At 39.3% G+C, this 21,018-nt stretch overlaps 1 protein-coding gene across 2 annotated transcripts in view; it reads right to left on the minus strand.

Annotated features, from left to right (window-relative positions):
* Window positions 1-6,498: 6,498 nt before the first annotated feature.
* Window positions 6,499-21,018, minus strand: part of CERS3 (ceramide synthase 3) — a 108,493-nt gene continuing 93,973 nt past the window's right edge. For both annotated transcript variants that reach the window (XM_032252857.1, XM_032252858.1), the window contains one exon: window positions 6,499-6,890. In XM_032252857.1, the coding sequence (XP_032108748.1) occupies window positions 6,741-6,890 (150 nt within the window). In that variant the 3' untranslated portion in view covers window positions 6,499-6,740. The remainder of the gene's footprint in view (window positions 6,891-21,018) is intronic.

Below are 21,018 nucleotides of genomic sequence, written 5' to 3' on the forward strand. Positions count from 1 at the left end.
CAGGTGTCAGCCACTATGCCTGGCCAGTATGTTTTCATTGTTATTTTTGGTAGGAGTTCTTCATATATTTTGGATGTGAACGCTTCATCCGTTCTAAGTGTTGCAAACATTTTCTCCCACTCTATGGCTTGCCTATCACTATCTAAATAGCAAATTTTGACAAACAAATTTTCTTTATTTTGATTTAATATGACATTAATATTTTCCGTTATCAATAATGCTTGATGTTTTGCTCAAGAAATCTTTGCTTAAGATATTCTCTTATGTTTCCTTCTGGAAACTTTATGATTTTATCTTTTGCATTTAAATATACAAAACCTTGGAATTTATTTGGTATGGTGTTGTTAAGTAGGGGCTGTTTACATTTTCTCCTTTTTGTTTAGAGACAAGGTCTCATTCTGTCTCCCATGCTGGAGTTCAATGGCATGATCATGGCTCACTGCAGCCTCCAACTCCTGGGCTCAAGTGATTCTCCAGCCTCAGCATCCTGAGTAGCTGGTACTATAGCTCCACACTAGATAGCACACCCAGCTATTTTTTTTCAAGATGTAGAAAGTTTAATAGGCAAGAAGAGGCAAGAAGGAAGGGAGAAGGAAGAAGTTCCCCTGTTTAGAGACAGAGGGAGGGAGGCTCCAAAGTCGAGAGAGGAAACCCCACCTGCCACAGATACCAGCTAGGTATATATACAGAGACTGGAGAAGGCGGTGTGTGATTTGCATAGGGCTCAGGGGATTGCTAATTTTTTTATTCTTTGTAGACCATCGGGGGCGGGTCTTGCTATGTTGCTCAGGCTGGTCTCAAACTCCTGGCCTGAAGCAATCCTCTCACCTTGGCCTCCCAAAGTGCTGGGATTATACGCCTGAGCCACCACGGTCAGCTCCAGTGAAATTTTTATTAATGATAGCCAACTGTCCACATATGCATGAGCTTGTTCCTGAACGTGAGTAGCATTGTTATTCTTCTATTTGTCTGTCCTCGCACTAACTTGGAACTGCTTAATATCTTTATGTCTTAGCATTTGGCAGAGTAAGTTCTCTCACTTTGTTCTTTTAAAGATTGTCTTCACCAGACTTGTTTGTTGGCATTTCTGTATAAATTACACGCACATACACAAAGGCATTTTTACACGTGCATATGCAATGACAGCTTTTATTTTTCTCTTTCAAATCTTGTAATGTTTATTTACTAAAATACTACATTGGTTAGAATGAAAAATACAGTGTTGGCTGGGTGTGGTGGCTCACGCCTATAATCCCAGTACTTTGGGAGGCTGAGGCAGAAAGATCACTTGAAGCCAGGAGTTCAAGACCAGCCTGGCCAACACAGTGAAACGCTGTCTCTAACAAAAAAAGAAAAATGAAAATTAGGTGGGCCTGGAGGCATGTGGCTGTAATCCCAGCTACTGGGGAGGCTGAGGTGGGAGAATTGCTTGAACCCTGGAGGCAGAGGCTGCAGTGAGCTGAGACCGCACCACTGCACTCCAGCCTGGGTGGCAGAGGGAGGCTCTGTCTCAAAAAAAGAAAGAGAGAAAAGGCAAGGCAAGGCGAAGGAAGAAAGAGAAACAATATTAAGTATATTTAGAATGATGTGTATCCTTGAAGATCACAGGCACCTTTGTCTTAATAATGATCTGAGAGGGAAAAGTTTTCATTAGTTTCAATAGTCCATCATTATAGCATTACAGTGCTTTTTTGCTTTTTTAAGATACTATTTATCAGCTTAAGGTAGTTCCATCATATTTTGCTATTTTTTTTGTTGTAACAAATGTATGTTGAATTTTATAAAGGTTTTTAAATATATAGGTTTTCCTTTTATAAAAATGATGAATAACACTGATTTCCAAGTATTAAATCAACCTCCAGTTCCTAAAACAAGCCCAACCTGTTTTTCACACATTATCTCTTTATATATTCCTGAATTCAGTTTGCTCTCATTTAGGAATTTTGTACCTATGTTCATCATTGACTTAGCCTATAGTTTTCTTTCTTTCTTCTAATATTATTGTCAGATTTGGCATCAAGATTATGCTGGCCTTACAAAGCAAGTTTGGAAATGTTTATTCCTTTGTCCCTGGAAAAGGTTACATAATACTTGCATTATTTTTTTCCTTAAATATTGGGAGAATTCACTGATCTAGGCGTATTTTGGTGGATTTTTGGAGGAGCGGGGTTGGAGGAATAGGGTTTAAATTTCAGATTCAGTTTTGTTTCACATTCAGCACTATTTAAATGTCTATTTCTTCTTGTGCCCATTTCGACAAGTTGTATTTTCCTAGGAACTTGTACATTTTATACGTCTGCGAATGTATGGACACAAAGTTGTCCACGGTGTTCGCTTACTACCTGTTAGGTTTCTGCTTGGTCTATAGTGACAGATCCTGTTCACTCCTCACACTGCTCTTTGTCTTTCTCAGTCTTGCTAGAATATTGTTTTTCTTTTAAGGCACCAACTTTTGTTTTCTTGATACTCTGAGCTATCATATTTTTTTCATGCTATTCATTTTCCTTCCTATATTTTGATACATTTAGGCCACTGATTTTTGTCAGCCTTTATCTTTACTTATAAAAGCTTTTAATATAAATATTTCTCCAAATTTGTGATTAGTTGCATCCCACACATTTTTTACTATAATTCAGCTTAAAATGTTTTATTTCCATTGTGATTTCTTCTTTGATCGGCAGGTTATTTAGAAGTGCATGCACTGCTTAATTTAAAAATACGTGGAGATTTTTCCCTTTATCTTTTTGTTACAGATTTCCAGTTTAATTTCACTGTTATCTGTGATCATACTCCATGTGACTTTAAACCTTTGAAATGTTTTGGAAATTGCCTTACAGGCTAGTATAGGGCCTGTTTGGGTAAATGTTCCATATGCACTCGAAATAAATGTAAATTCTGCAGCTATTTGGGGCAGTGTTCTATATATATCTCAACTAGGTCGATTTCGTTCATGACATTGTCCAAATCTTCTCTATTCCTATTGATTTTTTTGTCTTCTTGTTCTATCAGATACTGAGAGATGTATTAAAAACCACTCAAACAGGATTATAAATGTGTTACTCCTTTTAATTCTGTGAATTTTTTTTATATATTTGAAGCTATATTATTAGGTGTATACAGATTTAAGTTTTTTATATTTCCCTAATGGATTAATCTTTTTCATTATTTATTTATTTTTCGAGAGGGAGCTTTGCTCTTCTTGCCCAGGCTGAAGTGCAATTGCACAGTCTTGGCTCACTGCAACCTCTGCTTCCCGGATTCAAGGGATTCTTCTGCCTCAGCCTCCCAAGTAGCCGTCATTGCAGGCATTTGCCACCACGCCTGGCTAATTTTTGTATTTTTAGTAGAGACAAGGTTTCACCTTGTAGGCCAGGCTGGTCTTGAACTCGACTTCAGGTGATCCACCCACCTCAGCCTCCCAAAGTGCTGGGATTGCAGGTGTGAACCACCACACCTAGTCTCTTTCATTAGTATTAAACATTCCTCTTACCGTCCACTAGTACTCCTTTCCGTTGTCTGATATTGATATAATGATGTCAGAATTTTTTTGGGAGGAGTAGAGTTTGCATGCTATGTATTCCTCCATCTTTTTACTATCAAAATTTTTTTCCATGCTGTTTATAGTGTACCTCTTGTAAGCACCATGTAATTGAGATTTTTTAAAATCCAGGCTGGCACTCTTTTACACTTGGTGTAATTACTGATAAATGTGAACTAAAATCTACCTACTCATCCTCTTGAGTTTGCAATTCATTTGCCTATTCTGTTTCCTTTTCTTCTTTTATTTTGGATTAAATAGTCTGTGCCGTTGCATTTTCCCATCTCTTAGTGTATGAAACTGCAGATAGAACTAGAACCAGGGGAGCGCCACAGAATCCTGACTGCTCTTCAGAAATACGCAGGACTCTGTTCAAACAAAGATTTCTGCTTCTCACTCCGGAAGTGTTGAATCAAAAGTGGAGCAGGAAACAGGCGAGATGCATTTTTTTTTTTAAAGCTCCATAGTTAATGCTGACAGACAGACAGCTGAACCATCAATCTAGACTCTATGACCTCCTATACCTCTGAAAGGTAAATACAGAAAATGAGGCTGAGAAAACTCCTTTAGAATCAATCCCTTTTCTTAGCACTTCAGTGGGTGCGGATGCCGTGCTCTGGTTAGACTCCAGCCCCTAGGCTGGCTGGTCCCACCTTGCATAGCCCAGAGGCTCACTCCAATCAGGCTGGGGGCTCCCCATGTCAGCCAGGCTCCTCTTGTCTGCTGTCTGGCACCGCGAAGGCAGCAGCTCGAATATCCCAGCCTGGCTTCCTTCTCCTCACTGCTTCCCTGATTCCTGGCATGGCCTTACCGAAGGAATGGCAAATCTTTATTTCCACTACACAGGGAGACCTGTTATTAACCCTAAGAAGCCAAGTAACGTGTGTGCTGAATCTGCTCTGTCACCGTGTACACTGGACTTTTTGATTTATCGTAAATCATTACTGTTACAATACTGATGGCACTGCAGACTGTATTCTTATAAAGTCATCTGGAAGAATCCTGAGCCCTTGTTTCCTGCAGAAAGAGTGATTTCCTTTCAAATTATCCACAAAATCCCTAAAAGGTGTTAGAAAAATGCGGATCTACTTCTTATGAAGTGGTTTAGTGCTTCCAGCTCTATCAGAAATAGTTAAAATTGGTCTATCAACTTTACCTTCAACATTCAAATGAGAAAAAAAACTTGATATAGAGCAGTAAACAAAAACTTTTCTATCTTAAGCAAGAAGATATTTGGTACCGAGAGAAACACCATAAGCGAAGAAGAAAATATACCATTAATTGAAAACATAAAAAATGGTATCTTAGTGTGACCTTTTTCCACCAAAATAATAATATTAATAATAAATCAACAGCTATGCCCTAAAGTGGGTGCAGGCATTTTGATTTATATTATACATATAATGTATATATTGTCTTCATAAAAGCAAATGTTATGCAGAGAAAATCCAACCTTATTTTTCTGTTCTAACAATTTCTCAAAGATATATTGTTGCGGAAAAAATTCTAAAGGATCTTTTGTTTTTTTTTTTTGTTTAGCCTTAGGTTTCAAATGTATATTTTTATGAAAAAATCATAATAAAGCAGTCTTTTCTGTGCAGAGCATCCTTCCTGCTCCAAGGGGCCCTTCAGCTGCACTGCCTGGGGCTGATTTTCCAGCCCCTACAAGCCAACCTCCCATATGGCTTGATAATACAAGCCCCTGAACATATAGGATGAAGACACAACATCTGACCATCATCAGCAACTGTGGGGGGTGAGGGCAGATGCATATTCTACTCAGGGTCTTCCTTGGGAAGGCCTGGCCTCTGCTCAGTCAGCGGCCACCTGACACATCTCCCAGCTCAGCCCTGCACACTGTGCCCCAGAGATGTGTCCCTGTGGTGACAAGACCACAAGGGATCTCCCATAGTGCCCCCTTCCTGAGGGTGAGGACAAGGTGTCTACTGACATGCCCGTCCCATCCCTCCTCCCAGGGAGCTAGCACTGACTCTAGCACTTGGCCCTGAACATTTTTCAGGGGCATATTTTGGCCTTGTGTGTTGTCTTGTTTCACTGTGACGCAGGCTGATTGGGTTGGCAGCGAGAGGAAATCACGTAGCATCCTCTGTTTCTAAGATTCCCCCCGGGTCAGGCAGTGCACATGCATGCCCTCCCCAGAGGCTCAGGCCTGCTGGGTGACATGGCTCAGCAAGCAGCCTGGCCTGGCCTGATCCCATTCTGCTGGGGAGGCCCCCAGGTAGCTATGCTGGCCTGAAGGAAGGGCTCAGAGTAGCAGCACAGAAGCTTCCCTCGTAGAGAGGAAAAAAGGGAAAGATCAGCAAAGGACAGGAAGGAACAGGGCCTAGACTTCCTTCCTTGAACCATGGGTCCTGAGGGAGAAGAATTCGAGGAGAATCCGAGAAAGCCCGTTGGGGAGCTAACACATAAATAGTTAGCAAATAAAATGAACATCTTTCTTGGCACTTTGACTTCCGGGTATCTCCACAGTCATTTAAGAGGAATTTTTAAAGATTCTGCCTTTTGTCCGGGCCATCACAGTGTCAAGTTTAGCCAGGTTTCTCTCTCCCAAGCAGAGCTGGAATCATAGTACCAAGTGGGTTGGTTCACGACGACCCCACGGTTGACAGTGTGCACTTTCACTTCTGTGATCTCACGTAATCCTTACTGCCACCTGCCCTGTGGAGATGAGGCACCTAAGCTTCAGGACGTGGCCATGAACCTGGAAGCATCTCCTGGTGTGGTCCTTCTGTCCCTGTCCCACTGCCAATTCTAACTCATTTTTGAGAAACAAGCTGCTTGTTGTGGCCAAATGCACCTGGGGAAGATGGGCTTATTTAGCGCTGGTGAAAGCATCCTGAGGACAGGCAAGGTGGGAAGGCGAAAGGGCCTACAATAAAGCGAACACTTGAGAAAGTTCCATGCACGAAGGAGTGTAATTAGAACTGAAACGGTTCTCTGGAGAAATCTTTGAAATCTTCGACCAGTCTGAGTCCTAACCGCAGTAAAAATCCATGGGCACGCTTATATTTAACATTTTAACACAAGTTAACAACACCTTGTTGAACAAATCTTAGGTGGGAGGGAAGGCAGTGGTAAGAAAGAGGGAAGGGCAGAATCTGGGGTCTGTGTGGGGCCTGGAAGCCAGGCTGCCAACAGTCATTGCAGCACGCAGTGCCGGGGGAGTCCCATGGGCTTCCAGCTAACGGCCATGCTGACCATTGGGAATGAGGGGCCTCTCAGCCCCGAGGCCATTCTTTAAACAGTCCATCTCTTTGCCTTTGGTAACCTCTTCCTCTTCCTCCTCCTCTTCCTCTTCATCATCATCATCGCTCCTCACATCCTGGATGTTCTAGATAAAGGAAAGAATTGGCTGTGAGTGACAATCTTCCAGGAAGTCTTGAGTAAATCTGCAAACAGGTGGGTCCAGCTTCCAGTATGGCTCCCTTTAAGGAAAACCCAATATCGAAATAACCAAACATTCACCAAGATTGACTACATCAAGGATCATAAAGCAAATCTTAACAAACCTAAATAACTGACATCATACAACACATATTTCTAGGCCATAATGGAATTAAGATAGAAACCAATATCGAAAACGTAATAGGAAAATCTCAAAACACTTGGAAATTAAATAAGACTCTTCTAAACAGTCACTGCGTCAAAGAGTAAGATTCAAAGAATATTAGAAAATATTTTGAACTAAATGAAAATGGAAATATATCAAAATTTGTTCAATGCAGCTAAAATAATGCTTAAAAGGAAATATGTAGCATTAAATGTTTATATTCAATAAGAAAAATGGTCTCAAATGATTTGAGCTTCAACTTTAAGAATCTAGAAAAAAAGAGGAGCCAAATAAACCCAAGACAAACAAAAGGAAGGAAATAATAAAGACAAAATAATCAACGAAACCGAAAACAGAAAAAACAACAGGGAAAACCAATAAACCCAAAACCAACTATTTGAAAAGATCTATAGCATGAATAACTCGCTAGCAAGATTGATAAAGAAAAATAGAGGGAAGGCACAAATTAGCAATAAAGACAAAGAAGACATAATATAGATACTGCAGATAATATAAGAATAAAAATAGAATGCAATAAATAATTCTATGCATACACATTTGACAACTTAGATAAAATGGACCAATTTCTCAAAAACTATAAACTACTAAAACTTGCCTGAGCTGAAATAGGTAACCTGGATAATCATATGACTATGAAGGAAATTGAATTTGTAATCAAAAACCTTCTGAAAAATAACAGCACTAGGTCCAAATGTTTACATTGGTAAATTCTATGAAACACACAGAGGAGAAATAACACAAAATATCCACAATCACTTCCAGAAAATAGAAGAGAAGGAAACATGTATCATTTCATTTTACGAGGCCAGAATTACCCTTTGTAAAGTTTTTGTAGATGTGATTAAGATCCTTGAGATGAGAATAATATCCTAGATTATGTAGGTGGGCCTTCTGTGGCATCACAAGTGGGTCCTTATAAAAACAGAGGCAGACGAAGAGTCAACACACAGAGGAGACACAATATGAAGACAGAAAAGAGATTGGAATGATGCAGTCACAAGCCAAGAAATGCTGGCAGCCCCCAGAAGCTAGAACCAGCAAAGAACAAATGCTCCTCTAGTGCCTCTGGAGAGAACACGACCCTGCTAACAGACACCTTGATTTTGGCTCAAAACTAATTATGGACTTCTGACCTCTTGAACTGTGAGAGAATACATTTCTGTTATTTTGAGCAACAAATTTGTAGAAATTTGTTACAGTCACTATAGAGATTAATTCAACTAGCAGTGGCCAATTAAAAACTGTAATTTAAAAATCTGTGCCATTTATAATGGTTTCAAAAATAAAATACTTAGAAATACATCTAATAAACCATGTATAGGATCTGTATCTAAAACCTACAAAATTCAGAAAGAAATCTGAAATTCTTTGAAAGAAATCAAAGAAGACCTAACTAGTTGGAGAGGCATACTATGTTCATGAGTTGGAAGACTAAACAGAGTAAAAATATTAATTATCCCTAAATTATCCTCTAGAGCCCACAAAATACCAATCAAAGTCCCAGGAGAATAGTCTGTAGATACAGACAATGTAATTCTAAAATTTATATGGAGAGGCAAAGGAACTCAAATAGCTAAAAGAATTCTGAAAAAAAAAATGTGAGGACTTACACTACCAAATTTTAAGACTTACTATAAAGTTACAGTAATCCAGACAGAGTGTTATTCAGAAAGGAATAAACATGCAGATCAGTGGAACAGAATATAGACTAGCTAAGGTATGCTAGAAAAATTAGGTTTTTCTAAACAGCTGAAATCAAAAAAGCTTAAGAAAAGATGCAGCCCACCACCAGTATTCTGAGAAAAACCATTTCACAACTGCGGATTTTCTCCAGTAATTGAACACTTCATAGAAATTAGAAACAAAACCAAGTTTGCTCTAGGGAGAACAAGGGATCTACATACTCACTAGAGGTCAAGCCATGGTGTTTTCTGGAACTCTACCTGTCTGCTTTGACCGAGTGTCAAGACTTTGCTTGCAAAACCAGCGTGAGTCTGTTTCTTTGAATCTACTGGCTTCTTCCTGTGTTGCCCTTCCTCCGTGTTGCTCTCTACACACACCGACACCCTGTAGGTTTTGTTACTGGACTATTGGAACATTTCTTAGGCAAATTGTTGGCCCTGGCCCCGCTACAAATCATTAAAGGGTCAAGAAAACACATGCTTAAAGAAGGATCCAAAACTCTCTCTGAAGAGTAGAGGGGTGGGCCCAGGTGTCAGCAGCCACAGAACTGTAGTGATTTTGTGCGCAGTTCTCACCCTGGCCAGAGCATGCTGTGGCACACATGCCTGTCATCTGACAGACTGAACCCCCTTGGGAAGCTTTGACTATAGCAGCCGCCATTACAGAGCATATTACTATTCTGGTAACTTTCAATAACTTTCTTCGTAGACCTAGCAAAGCTATGTAGTATTCCACTGAACTTTCTCCAAAAATGACCTGGGCGGTCTAGAATAAGTTATTAGCAATATTATTCATCCCATGTTGGAAGTGGATGGTCATGATTTTTGCAAGGTCTTTTAGAAGTTTCTGCTCCCAACAACTCCCTCTGGTTACACAAAACAACAGTGGAAAGAATGAGAGACAAGTTTCTAGCTTAATAGAGACCTTGTTACTTGTCCTAACAGGGGCGATGAAGTCCTCACATCACTCAGTAGGGCCAGTATTGGCAAATATGATCAGCTTGGCACTCAAGCAGGCACAGGAGGCCTATATTCAGTGAGTGTGGTTGAAATCATAGTCGTCACAAAGGGAGACCCTCATTCAGTTTGAGAACATACAATACGCTAGGAGAAACTGATTAATGCTGAAATTAGGATCAAAATGACCTTCCCCTGATTAAAGCTGGATAAAAGTCAAAGTTTTCCTTTACAGGCTGTGTTCTAGGAGCAGAGGCATAGAGACGCACTGCCTCACATTCAAAGACTCACTCGATCAGAGCACTCAAGTGTCCCTAAAGCAATAGACACACTTCCAACTTGTTTATCCTTTTGAGGGGCTCACAAAACTGATTGAACCTGTCATATCACATGGTGATTTTGGCTGTTATCAAATGTTTTAGACACCGAATACCATGTCCAAGACGACAGCCCTGACTTCCCAGTCTAAAAGTGCCAAAGCATTGTCTAAAGTCCTTTTTAAATTTTTGTGACAAAATGCACGTAAGATTTGCTATCTTAATCATCGTTTAAGTGTGTTCGGTGGGATTAAATACATTCATAATGCTGTGTAATCGTCACGACCATCCATTCCCAGAACTCTTTTTATCTTGTTAAACAGAAACTCTGTACCCATTAACAATCACTCCCCGACTTTTCTCTTTTCCCCAGCCTCTGGCAACCCCCATTCCACTTTCTGTCTCTATTACTTCGTCAATTCTAAGTACCTCGTATAAGTGGAATCATACAGTATGTGTCCTTTGGTAATTGGCTTATTTCACTTTGCATAATGTTTACAAGGTTCATTCCTGTTGTAATATGTCTCCAAATTTCCCTTTTTTTTTTTTTTTCTTTTTGAGATGGAGTTTCACTCTTGCTGTCCAGGCTGGAGTGCAATGGCTGCAACCTCTGCCTTTCAGGTTCAAGCAATTTTCCCACCTCAGCTTCCCAAGTAACTGGGATTATAGGCGCCCACAGCCATGCCTGGCTAATTTTTGTCCTTTCAGTAGAGACAGTGTTTCACCATGTTGGCCAGGCTGGTCTTGAACTCCTGACCTCAGGTGATCCATCCACCTCGGCCTCCCAAATTGCTGGGATTACAGGCATGAGCCATGGTGCCCAACCAAATTTCCTTCCTTTTAAAGGCTGAATAACATTCCATGGTATGCATATATCACATATTGTTTATCCAATCATATCTCAGGGGTCACTGAATTGCTTCTCTGTTTTAGCTATTACGAATGTTTCTACGAACATGGATGTGCATAAATCTCTGTGTCTCTGCTTTCAATTCTTTTAGATATATATCCAGAAGTGGAATTGCTGGATCATATGGTTAAGGCTGTTTACTTTTTTTGTGGAACCACCATACTGTTTTCCACAGTGACTGTATCATTCAACAGTTCAATCAACACTTGTTATTTTCTGGGGTTTTTTTATTATTACTGTAGTCCTCCTAATGGCTGTGAGTGGTATCTAATTCCAGTTTTGATTTGCGTTTCCCTAATGATTAGTTATGCTGAGTATCTTTTTATGTGCTTATTGGCCATTCATATATCTTCTTCAGAGAAATGTCTTTTCAAGTTCTTTGCCCATTTTTGAACCACGTCACTTGGAGTTTTGTTGTTGTTTTTAGGAGTTCTCAATACATTCAGTTTATGAATCCCTTATCAGATAAATAATTTGCAAATATTTTCTTTCATTTGTGGGTTACCTTTAACTCAGCTTTTAAATTTTATGAGGTCAAATTTGTCCATTTTTTCTTTTGTTATCTGTACCTTTAGTGTTATATCCAAGAAATTATTTGCCCTATGTTTTCTTCTATAGTTGTAGGTCTTACATTTAGGTCTTTGCTTCAATTCAAGTTAATTCTTGTGTATGGTGTTACGTAAGGGTCCAACTTCATTCTTTTGCATGTGGATATTCAGCTTTCCCAGCACCATTTGTCAAAAAGACTCCCCACTGAATGGTCTTGGCACCCTTATATATGGGAGGGTTTACTTCTCTATTCTATACCATGGTCTTTAGGTTTGTCTTTATGCCAGTACCACATTGTCTCGATTACTGCAGATTTGTAGTAAGTTTGGAAATCAGGAAGTTTGAGTACTCCAGCTTTGTTCTTTTTCAAATTTATAAGGGGTGCCCTAAAGTCTTTTAAGTCCTGTGAAGTTTGAATCCAAGTTGCTTAAAACATGACCTTAAGATCAGTCCAGTCATGGTTCCCTGATTTACAGAAGAAAAAAAGAACCAATTTATGTGACTGTTCCACATACAGAGATACCTCCTCTTGAATTTCAGAGCCAGACGCAAAAGTTGCTTTTTATACTCTTCCCAACTAACCGGTGTAAAATAGAATATGTTCTATTTTCCACTAATCGTTTCTTGCTGTTATCAATGGTTCTAATTTTTTAAGAAATGATTTCATTTTGTAAAAACCTGTGGCTTTTAAAATTAGCTTTTAAGAGAAAAAAATTAAGTTTTTATGCTAGACGGTCTCTAGAGCGTATCTTGTCTGACATTCATTTTCCAGATGAGACAAAAGCTACAGGGCTCAGTCCCACCCAGTAGAGTGATACAGCTTAGTGGCAGCAGAGCCCATATTATACCATGTGACTTTGGATTAAAATGCATGGATTTTTTTTTCATACTCTCTATATAACCTAAAATAAATTGAAAACATGCCAGACTGTGTGGTGATCACCAAATTGTGATGGATGCAGAAAATTATTTGATTATATCAATATAATTTGCATTGGAGATTAAAACCATTGAACATATTCTCCAAATTGCCACATTTTACATCCTTTAAAAATAGCTTTAAGTTCACAGCCTGAAAGTTCTGTAACTCCAACCAGGCAAGGATTTGCAAAAACATTTTGAAAACAAAAATTCACTGGAATTTTAGATAAAGCAATGTTCAAGAAATAATCATGGCAATACAGAGGATTAAGCCCACAAAATTTGTGTTAAAACTTACATGTTGAAGTTGGTTTCAAATCTTAATATCCAAGATGCAAAAAGAACTCAAATCACTTATATGCACCATTAAGAAGGAAGAAACCCAATGTGAGAGAAAAGCAAGGATATGAAAAGGCAATTCACAGAAAAGTTCAACACAACTGATTAATGTACTATACTATACAGGATGCTCAATCTTAGTAATCAGTAAAATACAAATTCAAATAATAAGGTAACATCTCATGTCCATCAAACTAGTAAATATTGAATAGTCTGATAATACTATAACAAAACTTGGTGAGCATATGGGGAAGAAGAAATACTCATACATTTGGTTAGAAAAAAATGGTATCTAGTAAATTTAACCTAACCGCCAACCCCGCAGAAATACACACACACACACACACACACACACACACACACACACACACACACACACGGAGAGAGAAAGAGAAATCCTCGGAGACTATTATAAACACCTCTATGTACATAAACTAGAAAACCTAGAAGAAATGGATACATTCCTGGAAACATGTAATCTCTCAAAATCGAATCAGGAAGAAATTGAAATCATAAATAGACACGTTCTGAAATTGAAATAGTAATAAAACACCCACCAACCAGAAAAATCCCTGGAACAGATGGATTCACAGCCAAATTCTACCAGCTGTATGAAGAACAGTTGGTACCAATCCCACTGAAACTACTCCAAAAAATCAAGGAGGAGGGGCTTCTCCCTAACTCTTTCAATGAGTCCAGCATCATTCTGATACCAAAACCTGACAGAGACACCAGAGAAGCAGAGGACCAAATCATGAATGAACTTCCATTCACAATTGCTACAAAGAGAATAAAATATCTAGGAAAATACAGCTAACAAGGGATATGAAGGACCTCTTCAAGGAGAACTACAAACTGCTGCTCAAGGAAATAAGAGAGAACACAAACAAATGGAAAAACATTCCATGCTCATGGATAAGAAGAATCAGTATCAGTATTGTGAAAATGGCCATACTGCCCAAAGTAATTTATAGATTCAATGCTATTCCCATCAAACTACCATTGACATTAATCAAAGAATTAGAAAAAACTACTTTAAATTTCACATGGAAAAAGAGCCTGTTTAGCCAAGACAATCCTAAGCAAAAAGAACAAAGCTGGAGGCTTCATGCTACCTGACTTCAAATTATTCTACAAGGCTACAGTAACCAAAACAGCATGGTACTAGTACCAAAACAGATATACAGACCAATGGAACAGAACGGAGACCACAGAAATAATGCCACATATCTACAACCAACTGATCTTTGGCAAACCTGACCAAAACAAGCAATGGGGAAAGGGTTCCCTATTTAATAAATGGTGCTGGGAAAACTGGCCAGCCATATGCAGAAAACTGAAACTAGACCCCTTCCTTACACTTTATACAAACATTAACTCAAGATGGATTAAAGACTTAAATGTAAAACCCAAAACGATAAAAACCCTGGAAGAAAATCTGAGCTATAATACCATTCAGGACACAGGCATGGGCAAAGACTTCATGACTAAACACCAAAAATAATTGCAACAAAAGCCAAAATTGACAAATGGGATGTAATTAAACTAAACAGCTTCTGCACAGCAAAAGAAACTATCATCAGAGTTAACAGTCAACCTACAGAATGGGAGAAAATGTTTGCACTCTACCCATCTGACAAAGGCCTAATATCCAGAATCCACATTGAACTTAAACAGATTTACAGGAAAAATAAAATAAAAAAAAACCAAAAAGGGAGCAAAGGATATGAACAGAGACTTTTCAAAAGAAGACATTTATGTGGCCAAGAAACATATGAGGAAAAAGCTCAACATCACTGATCATTAGAGAAAGCAAATCAAAACCACAATGAGATACCATCTCACACCGTCAGAATGGTGATTATTCAAAAGTCAAGAAACAATAGATGCTGGTGAGGCTGTGGAGAAATAGAAACACTTTTATACTGTTGGTGGGAATGTAAATTAATTCAACCATTATTGAAGACATTGGGGTGATTCCTCAGGGATCTAGAACTAGAAATACCATTTGACCCAGCAATCCCACCCTTCTGCTATAAAGACACATGCACACGTTTGTTGTAGCACTATGTACAATAACAAAGACATGGGACCAACCCAAATGCCCATCAATGATAGATTAGATAAAGAAAATGTACATATACACCATGAAATTCCATGCAGTCATAAAAAGGAATGAGATCATGTCCTTTGCAGGGACATGGATGAAGCTGGAAGCCATCATTCTCAGCAAACTATAATAGGAACAGAAAGCCGAACCCTGCATGTTCTCACTCATAAGTGGGAGTTGAACAATGAGAACACATGGACACAGGAAGGGGAACAACACATACTAGGGCCTGTTGGTGGTTGGGGGCGAGAGGAGGGAACATCAGGACAAACACCTAATGCATATGGGGCTTAAAACCTAGATGATGGGTGGATAGGTGCAGCAAACCACCATGACACACATATACCTATGTGACAAACCTACACATTCTGCATTTGTATCCTGGAACTTAAAGTAAAATAAACAAATAAACTGAAAAACAAACAAACAAATAAATAAACTGAAAAAAATCAGAGATGACAAAAACAAATGGAAAAACATTCCATACTCATGGATAGGAAGAATCAACATTGTTAAAATGACTGTACTACCCAAAGCAACTTATAGATTCAATACCATTCTTATCAAACTACCAACGTAATTTTTCACAGAATTAAAAGTATTCCAAAATTCATATAGTACCAAAAAAGAGCCCAAATAGCCAAAGCAATCCTAAGCAAAATGAAAGAAGCCAGAGGCATTACACTTCCTAACTTCAAACTATACTATGAGACTACAGAATCAAAGCAGAATGGTACTGGTACAAAAACAGACACATAGACAAATGGAATAGATTACAGAACCCAGAAATAAAGCTGCATACTCACAACCATCTGATCTTTAACAAAGTTGACAAAAACAAGCAATAAGGAAAAGACTCCCTATTCAACAAATAGTGCTGGGATAGCTGGCTAACCGTATGCAGAAGATTGTAACTGGACCCCTTCCTTTCACTGTCTATAAAAACCAACTCAAGATGGACTAAAGGCTTAAATGTAGAACTTAAAACTATAAAAACCCTAGAAAAAAACCTAGGACATATCATTCTGAACATAGGCCTTGGCAAAGATTTCATAAGGAAGTGTCCAAAAACAATGGCCAAAAAAAACCCCAAAATAGACAAGTGAGACCTAATGAAGCTAAAGAGCTTCTGCACAGCAAAACAAACTATCAACAGCATAAACATTCTACAGAATGGGAGAAAATATTTGCAAACTATGTGTATTAGTCTGTTTTCACACAGTTATAAAGATACTACCTGAGATTATGTAATTTCTAAAAAAAAAAAAAAAAAAAGTTTTCATTGACTCACAGTTCCACATGCTGGGGAGGCCTCAGGAAACTTACAATCATGGCAGAAGGGGAAGCAAGGATCTTCTTCACATGGCAGCAAGAGAGAGATGAGTAAGCAATGAATGGGGAAGAGCCCCTTATAAAACCATCAGATCTCATGAGAACAGCATAGGGGAAACTGTTCCTATGATCCAGTCACCTTCTACTTGGTCCTTCCCTTGAACATGGGGATTATGGGCATTACAATTTGAGATGAGATTTGGGTGAGGACACATAGCCAAGATAAATCTGAAAAGGATCTAATATCCAGAATATATAAAGATTCTATGAATCAACAAGCAAAAAACAACCACATTTAAAAAACAGGCAAAAGACATCAACAGATATTTCTCAAAAGAAAACATACCAAAGCCAACAAGCATATGAAAAAAAAAGTTCAACATCACTAATAGAGAAATGCAAATCAAAACTATGAGGAGATACCATCTCACACCAGTCAGAATGGCTATTAATAAAAAGAAAATAACAGATATTGGCAATGTTATGGAGAAAAAGGAATGCTTATAAACTGCTGGTGAAAATGGAAATTAGTTTGGCCACTGTGGAAAGCATTTTGGAGAGTTCTCAAAGAACTTAAAACAGAACTACCCTTCAACCTAGCAATCCTATTATTGGGTATACAACCAAAGAAATATAAATTGTTCTACCAAAACACATATGTACTCATATATTCATCATAGCACTATTTACACTAGCAAAAACATAGACCCAACCTACATGCCCATCAGTAGTAGACTGGATAAAGGAAATGTGGTACATATACACCATGGAATGCTATACAGCCATAAAAAAGAACAAAATCCTGTCCTTTGCAACAAAATGGATGCAGCTGGAGGACGTTATCCTAAGTAAATTAATGCAGGGGCAGAAAACCAAGTACTGCATGTTCTCACAAGTGGGAACTAAACATTGAGTACACATGGACACAAAAAGGGGTATAACAGACACCCGGGCATACTTGAGGGTGGAGGGTAGGGGGAAGGTGAGGGTCAAAAAGCTACCTATCAGGTACTATGCTCACTACCTGGGTGACAAAAACATTTGTACACCAAAGCCCAGCCACACACAATTTACCCAAGTAATAAACCTGTTCATGTACCCCCCCGAACCTAAAACAAGAGTTGAAAAAGAGCTCCTCTCCCACCCACTCCAGCCATGTAAGATGTGCCTTCTTCCTCTTTACCTTCCACCATGATTGAAAGTTTCCTGAGGCCTCCCCTGCCATGTTACTTGTACAGCCTGCAGAACCATGAGTCAATTAAATTTCTTTTCTCTGTAAATTGTACAGTTTCAAATATTTCTTTATAGCAGCGAAAGAACTAATACAGAAAACTGGTACCAGCAGTGGGGCATTGCTATAAAGATATCTGAAAATGTGAAAGCAGCTTTGGAATTGGGTAATGTGAAGAGGCTGGAACAGTTTGGAGGGCTCAGAAGTTGACAGGAAAGTGAGGGAAAGTTTGGAATTTCGTAAAGACTTGTTGAATGGCGTGACCAAAATGCTGTTAGTGACAGGGACAGTGAAGCCCAGGCTGAGGAGATCTCAGATAGTGACGAGGAACTTTCTTGGAACTGAGTATGCTTTAGCAAAGAGACTGGCTGCCACTATGCCCCTGCTCTAGGGATCTGTGGGATTTTGAACTTGAGTGAGATTATTTAGTGTATCTGGGAGAAGAAATGTTTAAGCAGGAATGCGTTCAAGATTTGACCTGGCTGCTTCCAACAAGATATGCTCATCTGCATGAACAAAGAGATGTTCTGAAAGTAGAATTTATATTTAGAAGGGAGGGCATAAAGGTTTGGAAAATTTGCAGCCTGACCATGTGGTAACAAAGGAAAACCCATTTTCTGGGGAGGAATACAAGCTGACTACAGAAATTTGCATAAAGAGGAGTTGACTGTTAATAGCCAAGACAATGGGGAAAATACCTCCAAGGCATTTAGAAGCCTTCCTGGCAACCCCTCCCATCACAAGACTGGAGGTCTAGGTGGGAAGAATGGTTTTGTGGGCCAGGCCCAGGGCACCCACTGCCCTGTGCCCCCTTAAGACACTGCTCCCTGCATCCTAGCTGCTTTAGCTCCAGCCATGGCTAAAAGGCTCCAGTTATGGCTCAGGCCACGGTTCCAGAGGGATTACAACTGACCAGTTAGCTACAATCTCATTCTCTCAACCCATCAGAACTTTCCAATGCAGTTGCCTTATCTCGAAAGGAAATGGCTGGCAACTGTTTTAAAACCATTATTTGAATAATTTTAAATGCCAATATTTTCATATAAAGAAATGCTAATCAGCTAATTTTGGAGAGCTTGGTGTCTCGAGGAATCTTGTGCTTGGCTGTTCCTGCAAAAATCAAACTTTTATCTGAATGAGAAGACACTGGCAGTGGGAAAGCAATGAATAATTTGGGAAAAACATCTCGCCACAAAGGACAATCAATTACAAGACAGAGGGTTCATCCATTCACCCCAAGGTTCACAGCCTCGGCATTGTGGATATTTTGGGCCAGGTGATTCTTTGTTGCGGGGACCGTGCTACCCCTTGCGGGACATCTAGTAGTAAGCATCTCCAGTTATCCATATTATACTAGTGGCACCTCCCACCGTGACAGCCAAAAATGTCTCCACAGATTGTCAAATCTGAAGGCTAAAACTGCTCCAGTTGAGAACCACCAGTTCAAAAAATACTTCTTGACACCCTGCGCAAAACATTGGGGATATAATGGACTTTCCTCAAATAACTTACAGTCTATTGAAAGAACTGAATGCTATGGAATCAAACACACAATAAGAAAGACATCATTACAGATTTGATGAGTGTTAGGAAGTAGAGAATACTGTGATATTTAAACAGGGGAATCTCACTTAGATGAGGCTGATGCCAGGGAGGCCTTAAGAAAATGAACTTAAGTTGTAACCTGTAGTTCAATAGGAGTAGCCGGAGAAGAGGGGAATAAACATTTCAAGAAGAAATGCAGCGTGCAGAGGCCCTGAGAAAGGGGAGCCTTGCCATGCTTAGGGATCAGCAAGGCCAGCACAGCTAATAATGAGTGCTGAGAAAGGAAGAGCCTGACTCCAGGTAAGGCCTGGAGTCAGCATGGATCAGATAATAAATTTCATAGGTCATGGTCAGAAATTCCAATTCATCTCTAAACCCAACTAGAAGCCACTTTGTAGCACAATTTTGGGTGTAAGGAGTGTATCAGTGAGCAAATGGACAAGGCGTTTGTCCTCAGTGAGCTTCTGCTCTTGGGGAGCTCGCTTCTATAGCAGTGCTCTCTGCCACTGTGTGGACATGGCTGGACGGAGCCCAGCCGGTGTAGCTGGGAGGCTGAGGTCACAGTCCATGAGGGAAACACTAGAGGCTTGGGTCATTGGAGTAGCTCTGAGATGTGGAAGGAGTATTATGTAAGAAAGAGCAGTATCTATAGACAGCCAGATTTGAAAGGGATCTTTAAGGTCATCTAATCCAGTTTCTATTTGATGCTGATAAGCTTTTTACAATAACCATAGCAGAAGATGCACACCCCTGCCTGTGCCTCTGCAGTAACTCACTACCTGCTTCCTTTTATCTATGGGGCTGATCTCTTCCTCCTTGGAGCTCCACACATTCCCCCTTAGTACTAGTCAAAAGAAGTCTGTGTACTCCCTTCAAACATTAGTCAATTTTTCAGACATTTAAAGATAGTGAACTCCTCTTCAAGCTAAATATTCCCACATCCTTCAGTTGACCCTCATATGATGTGGCATGGAAAAGCTTCATCATCCTGTTCCTTTAATAAGCATATTCCGATACACAGCCATCATCCTGCATTGTACAATATGTGTAACACAACCAGTGTCACTCAATTAAGACACAACTTCCCACCACTTTCATCTCCACCCAAAAAAAAAAAAAAGGTGAGCACAATAAGCTTAAAGTCAAATCCGGATGTCTACACTTTTGGCTTTATTTTTGGTATAATGTTTTTCAGATATTTTAATATTTTGTGTGTATATATATATACATGCACATGCTTAAACATAATTCACCTGGCCTTCATCTGTATTCCTCAAAAATCATAGCACGAATCACCAAAAACCAAAAAAAGTTGGCAATGAGAAAAAAAATACATTCTAATGCTAATAGGATAAAACGCTCATTTTAATTAAACGAATCATCTTTGCCCACAGTATTTCCATACACCTCTGGGAATGACATCTGCACTGCAGCTTCCATAAAATCGTAGTGTTGTGTTTTTGAAGTGCTGTAACTAAATGCTGTGCTTGGGAACCTGTGGCTTTGCAGAAATGTCAAAAGCCCTGAAGATTGTGAATTACTCATAAGCTCCCACTGCTTTCTGAATGAGTCCACATCTAAATCTGCAGTTGGCAATGAAACAAAGAGCTACACAATAAGCATTCTACGCTGTTTTGAAAGCAAATTTTTAGCTTTCACTATATGAAAAAAATACATTCAGTCAGAGTTCAATTTTCTGAACTACTAGCAAAGTACATTCCTTTTTGTTATAGTAGTTCTAATTATCTAAGTTGACAAGGTCACCGAGAAAAACAATTGAGTTTTTCCTCTTTTTTCCCTCCTTAGGGCAGTGGTATTAAATTTAAATTGAGTGCTGTGAACTGTGGCTACACATGGCTGTTTTCCTTTCAGTTGTCTGGAACATGAATTTTCTAGACCAATGCTTCCCAAACTGTAATGTGCATGCAAATCACCCAGTGTTCTTGGTAAACTGCTGGCAGTCACTGGTGGAGCCTGAGATGTTATATTTTTAGC

The sequence above is a fragment of the Sapajus apella genome, unplaced genomic scaffold (genome assembly GCF_009761245.1).
Source record: "Sapajus apella isolate SASKATOON/1434 unplaced genomic scaffold, GSC_monkey_1.0 scaffold80, whole genome shotgun sequence".
Classification (NCBI taxonomy): Eukaryota; Metazoa; Chordata; class Mammalia; order Primates; family Cebidae; genus Sapajus; species Sapajus apella.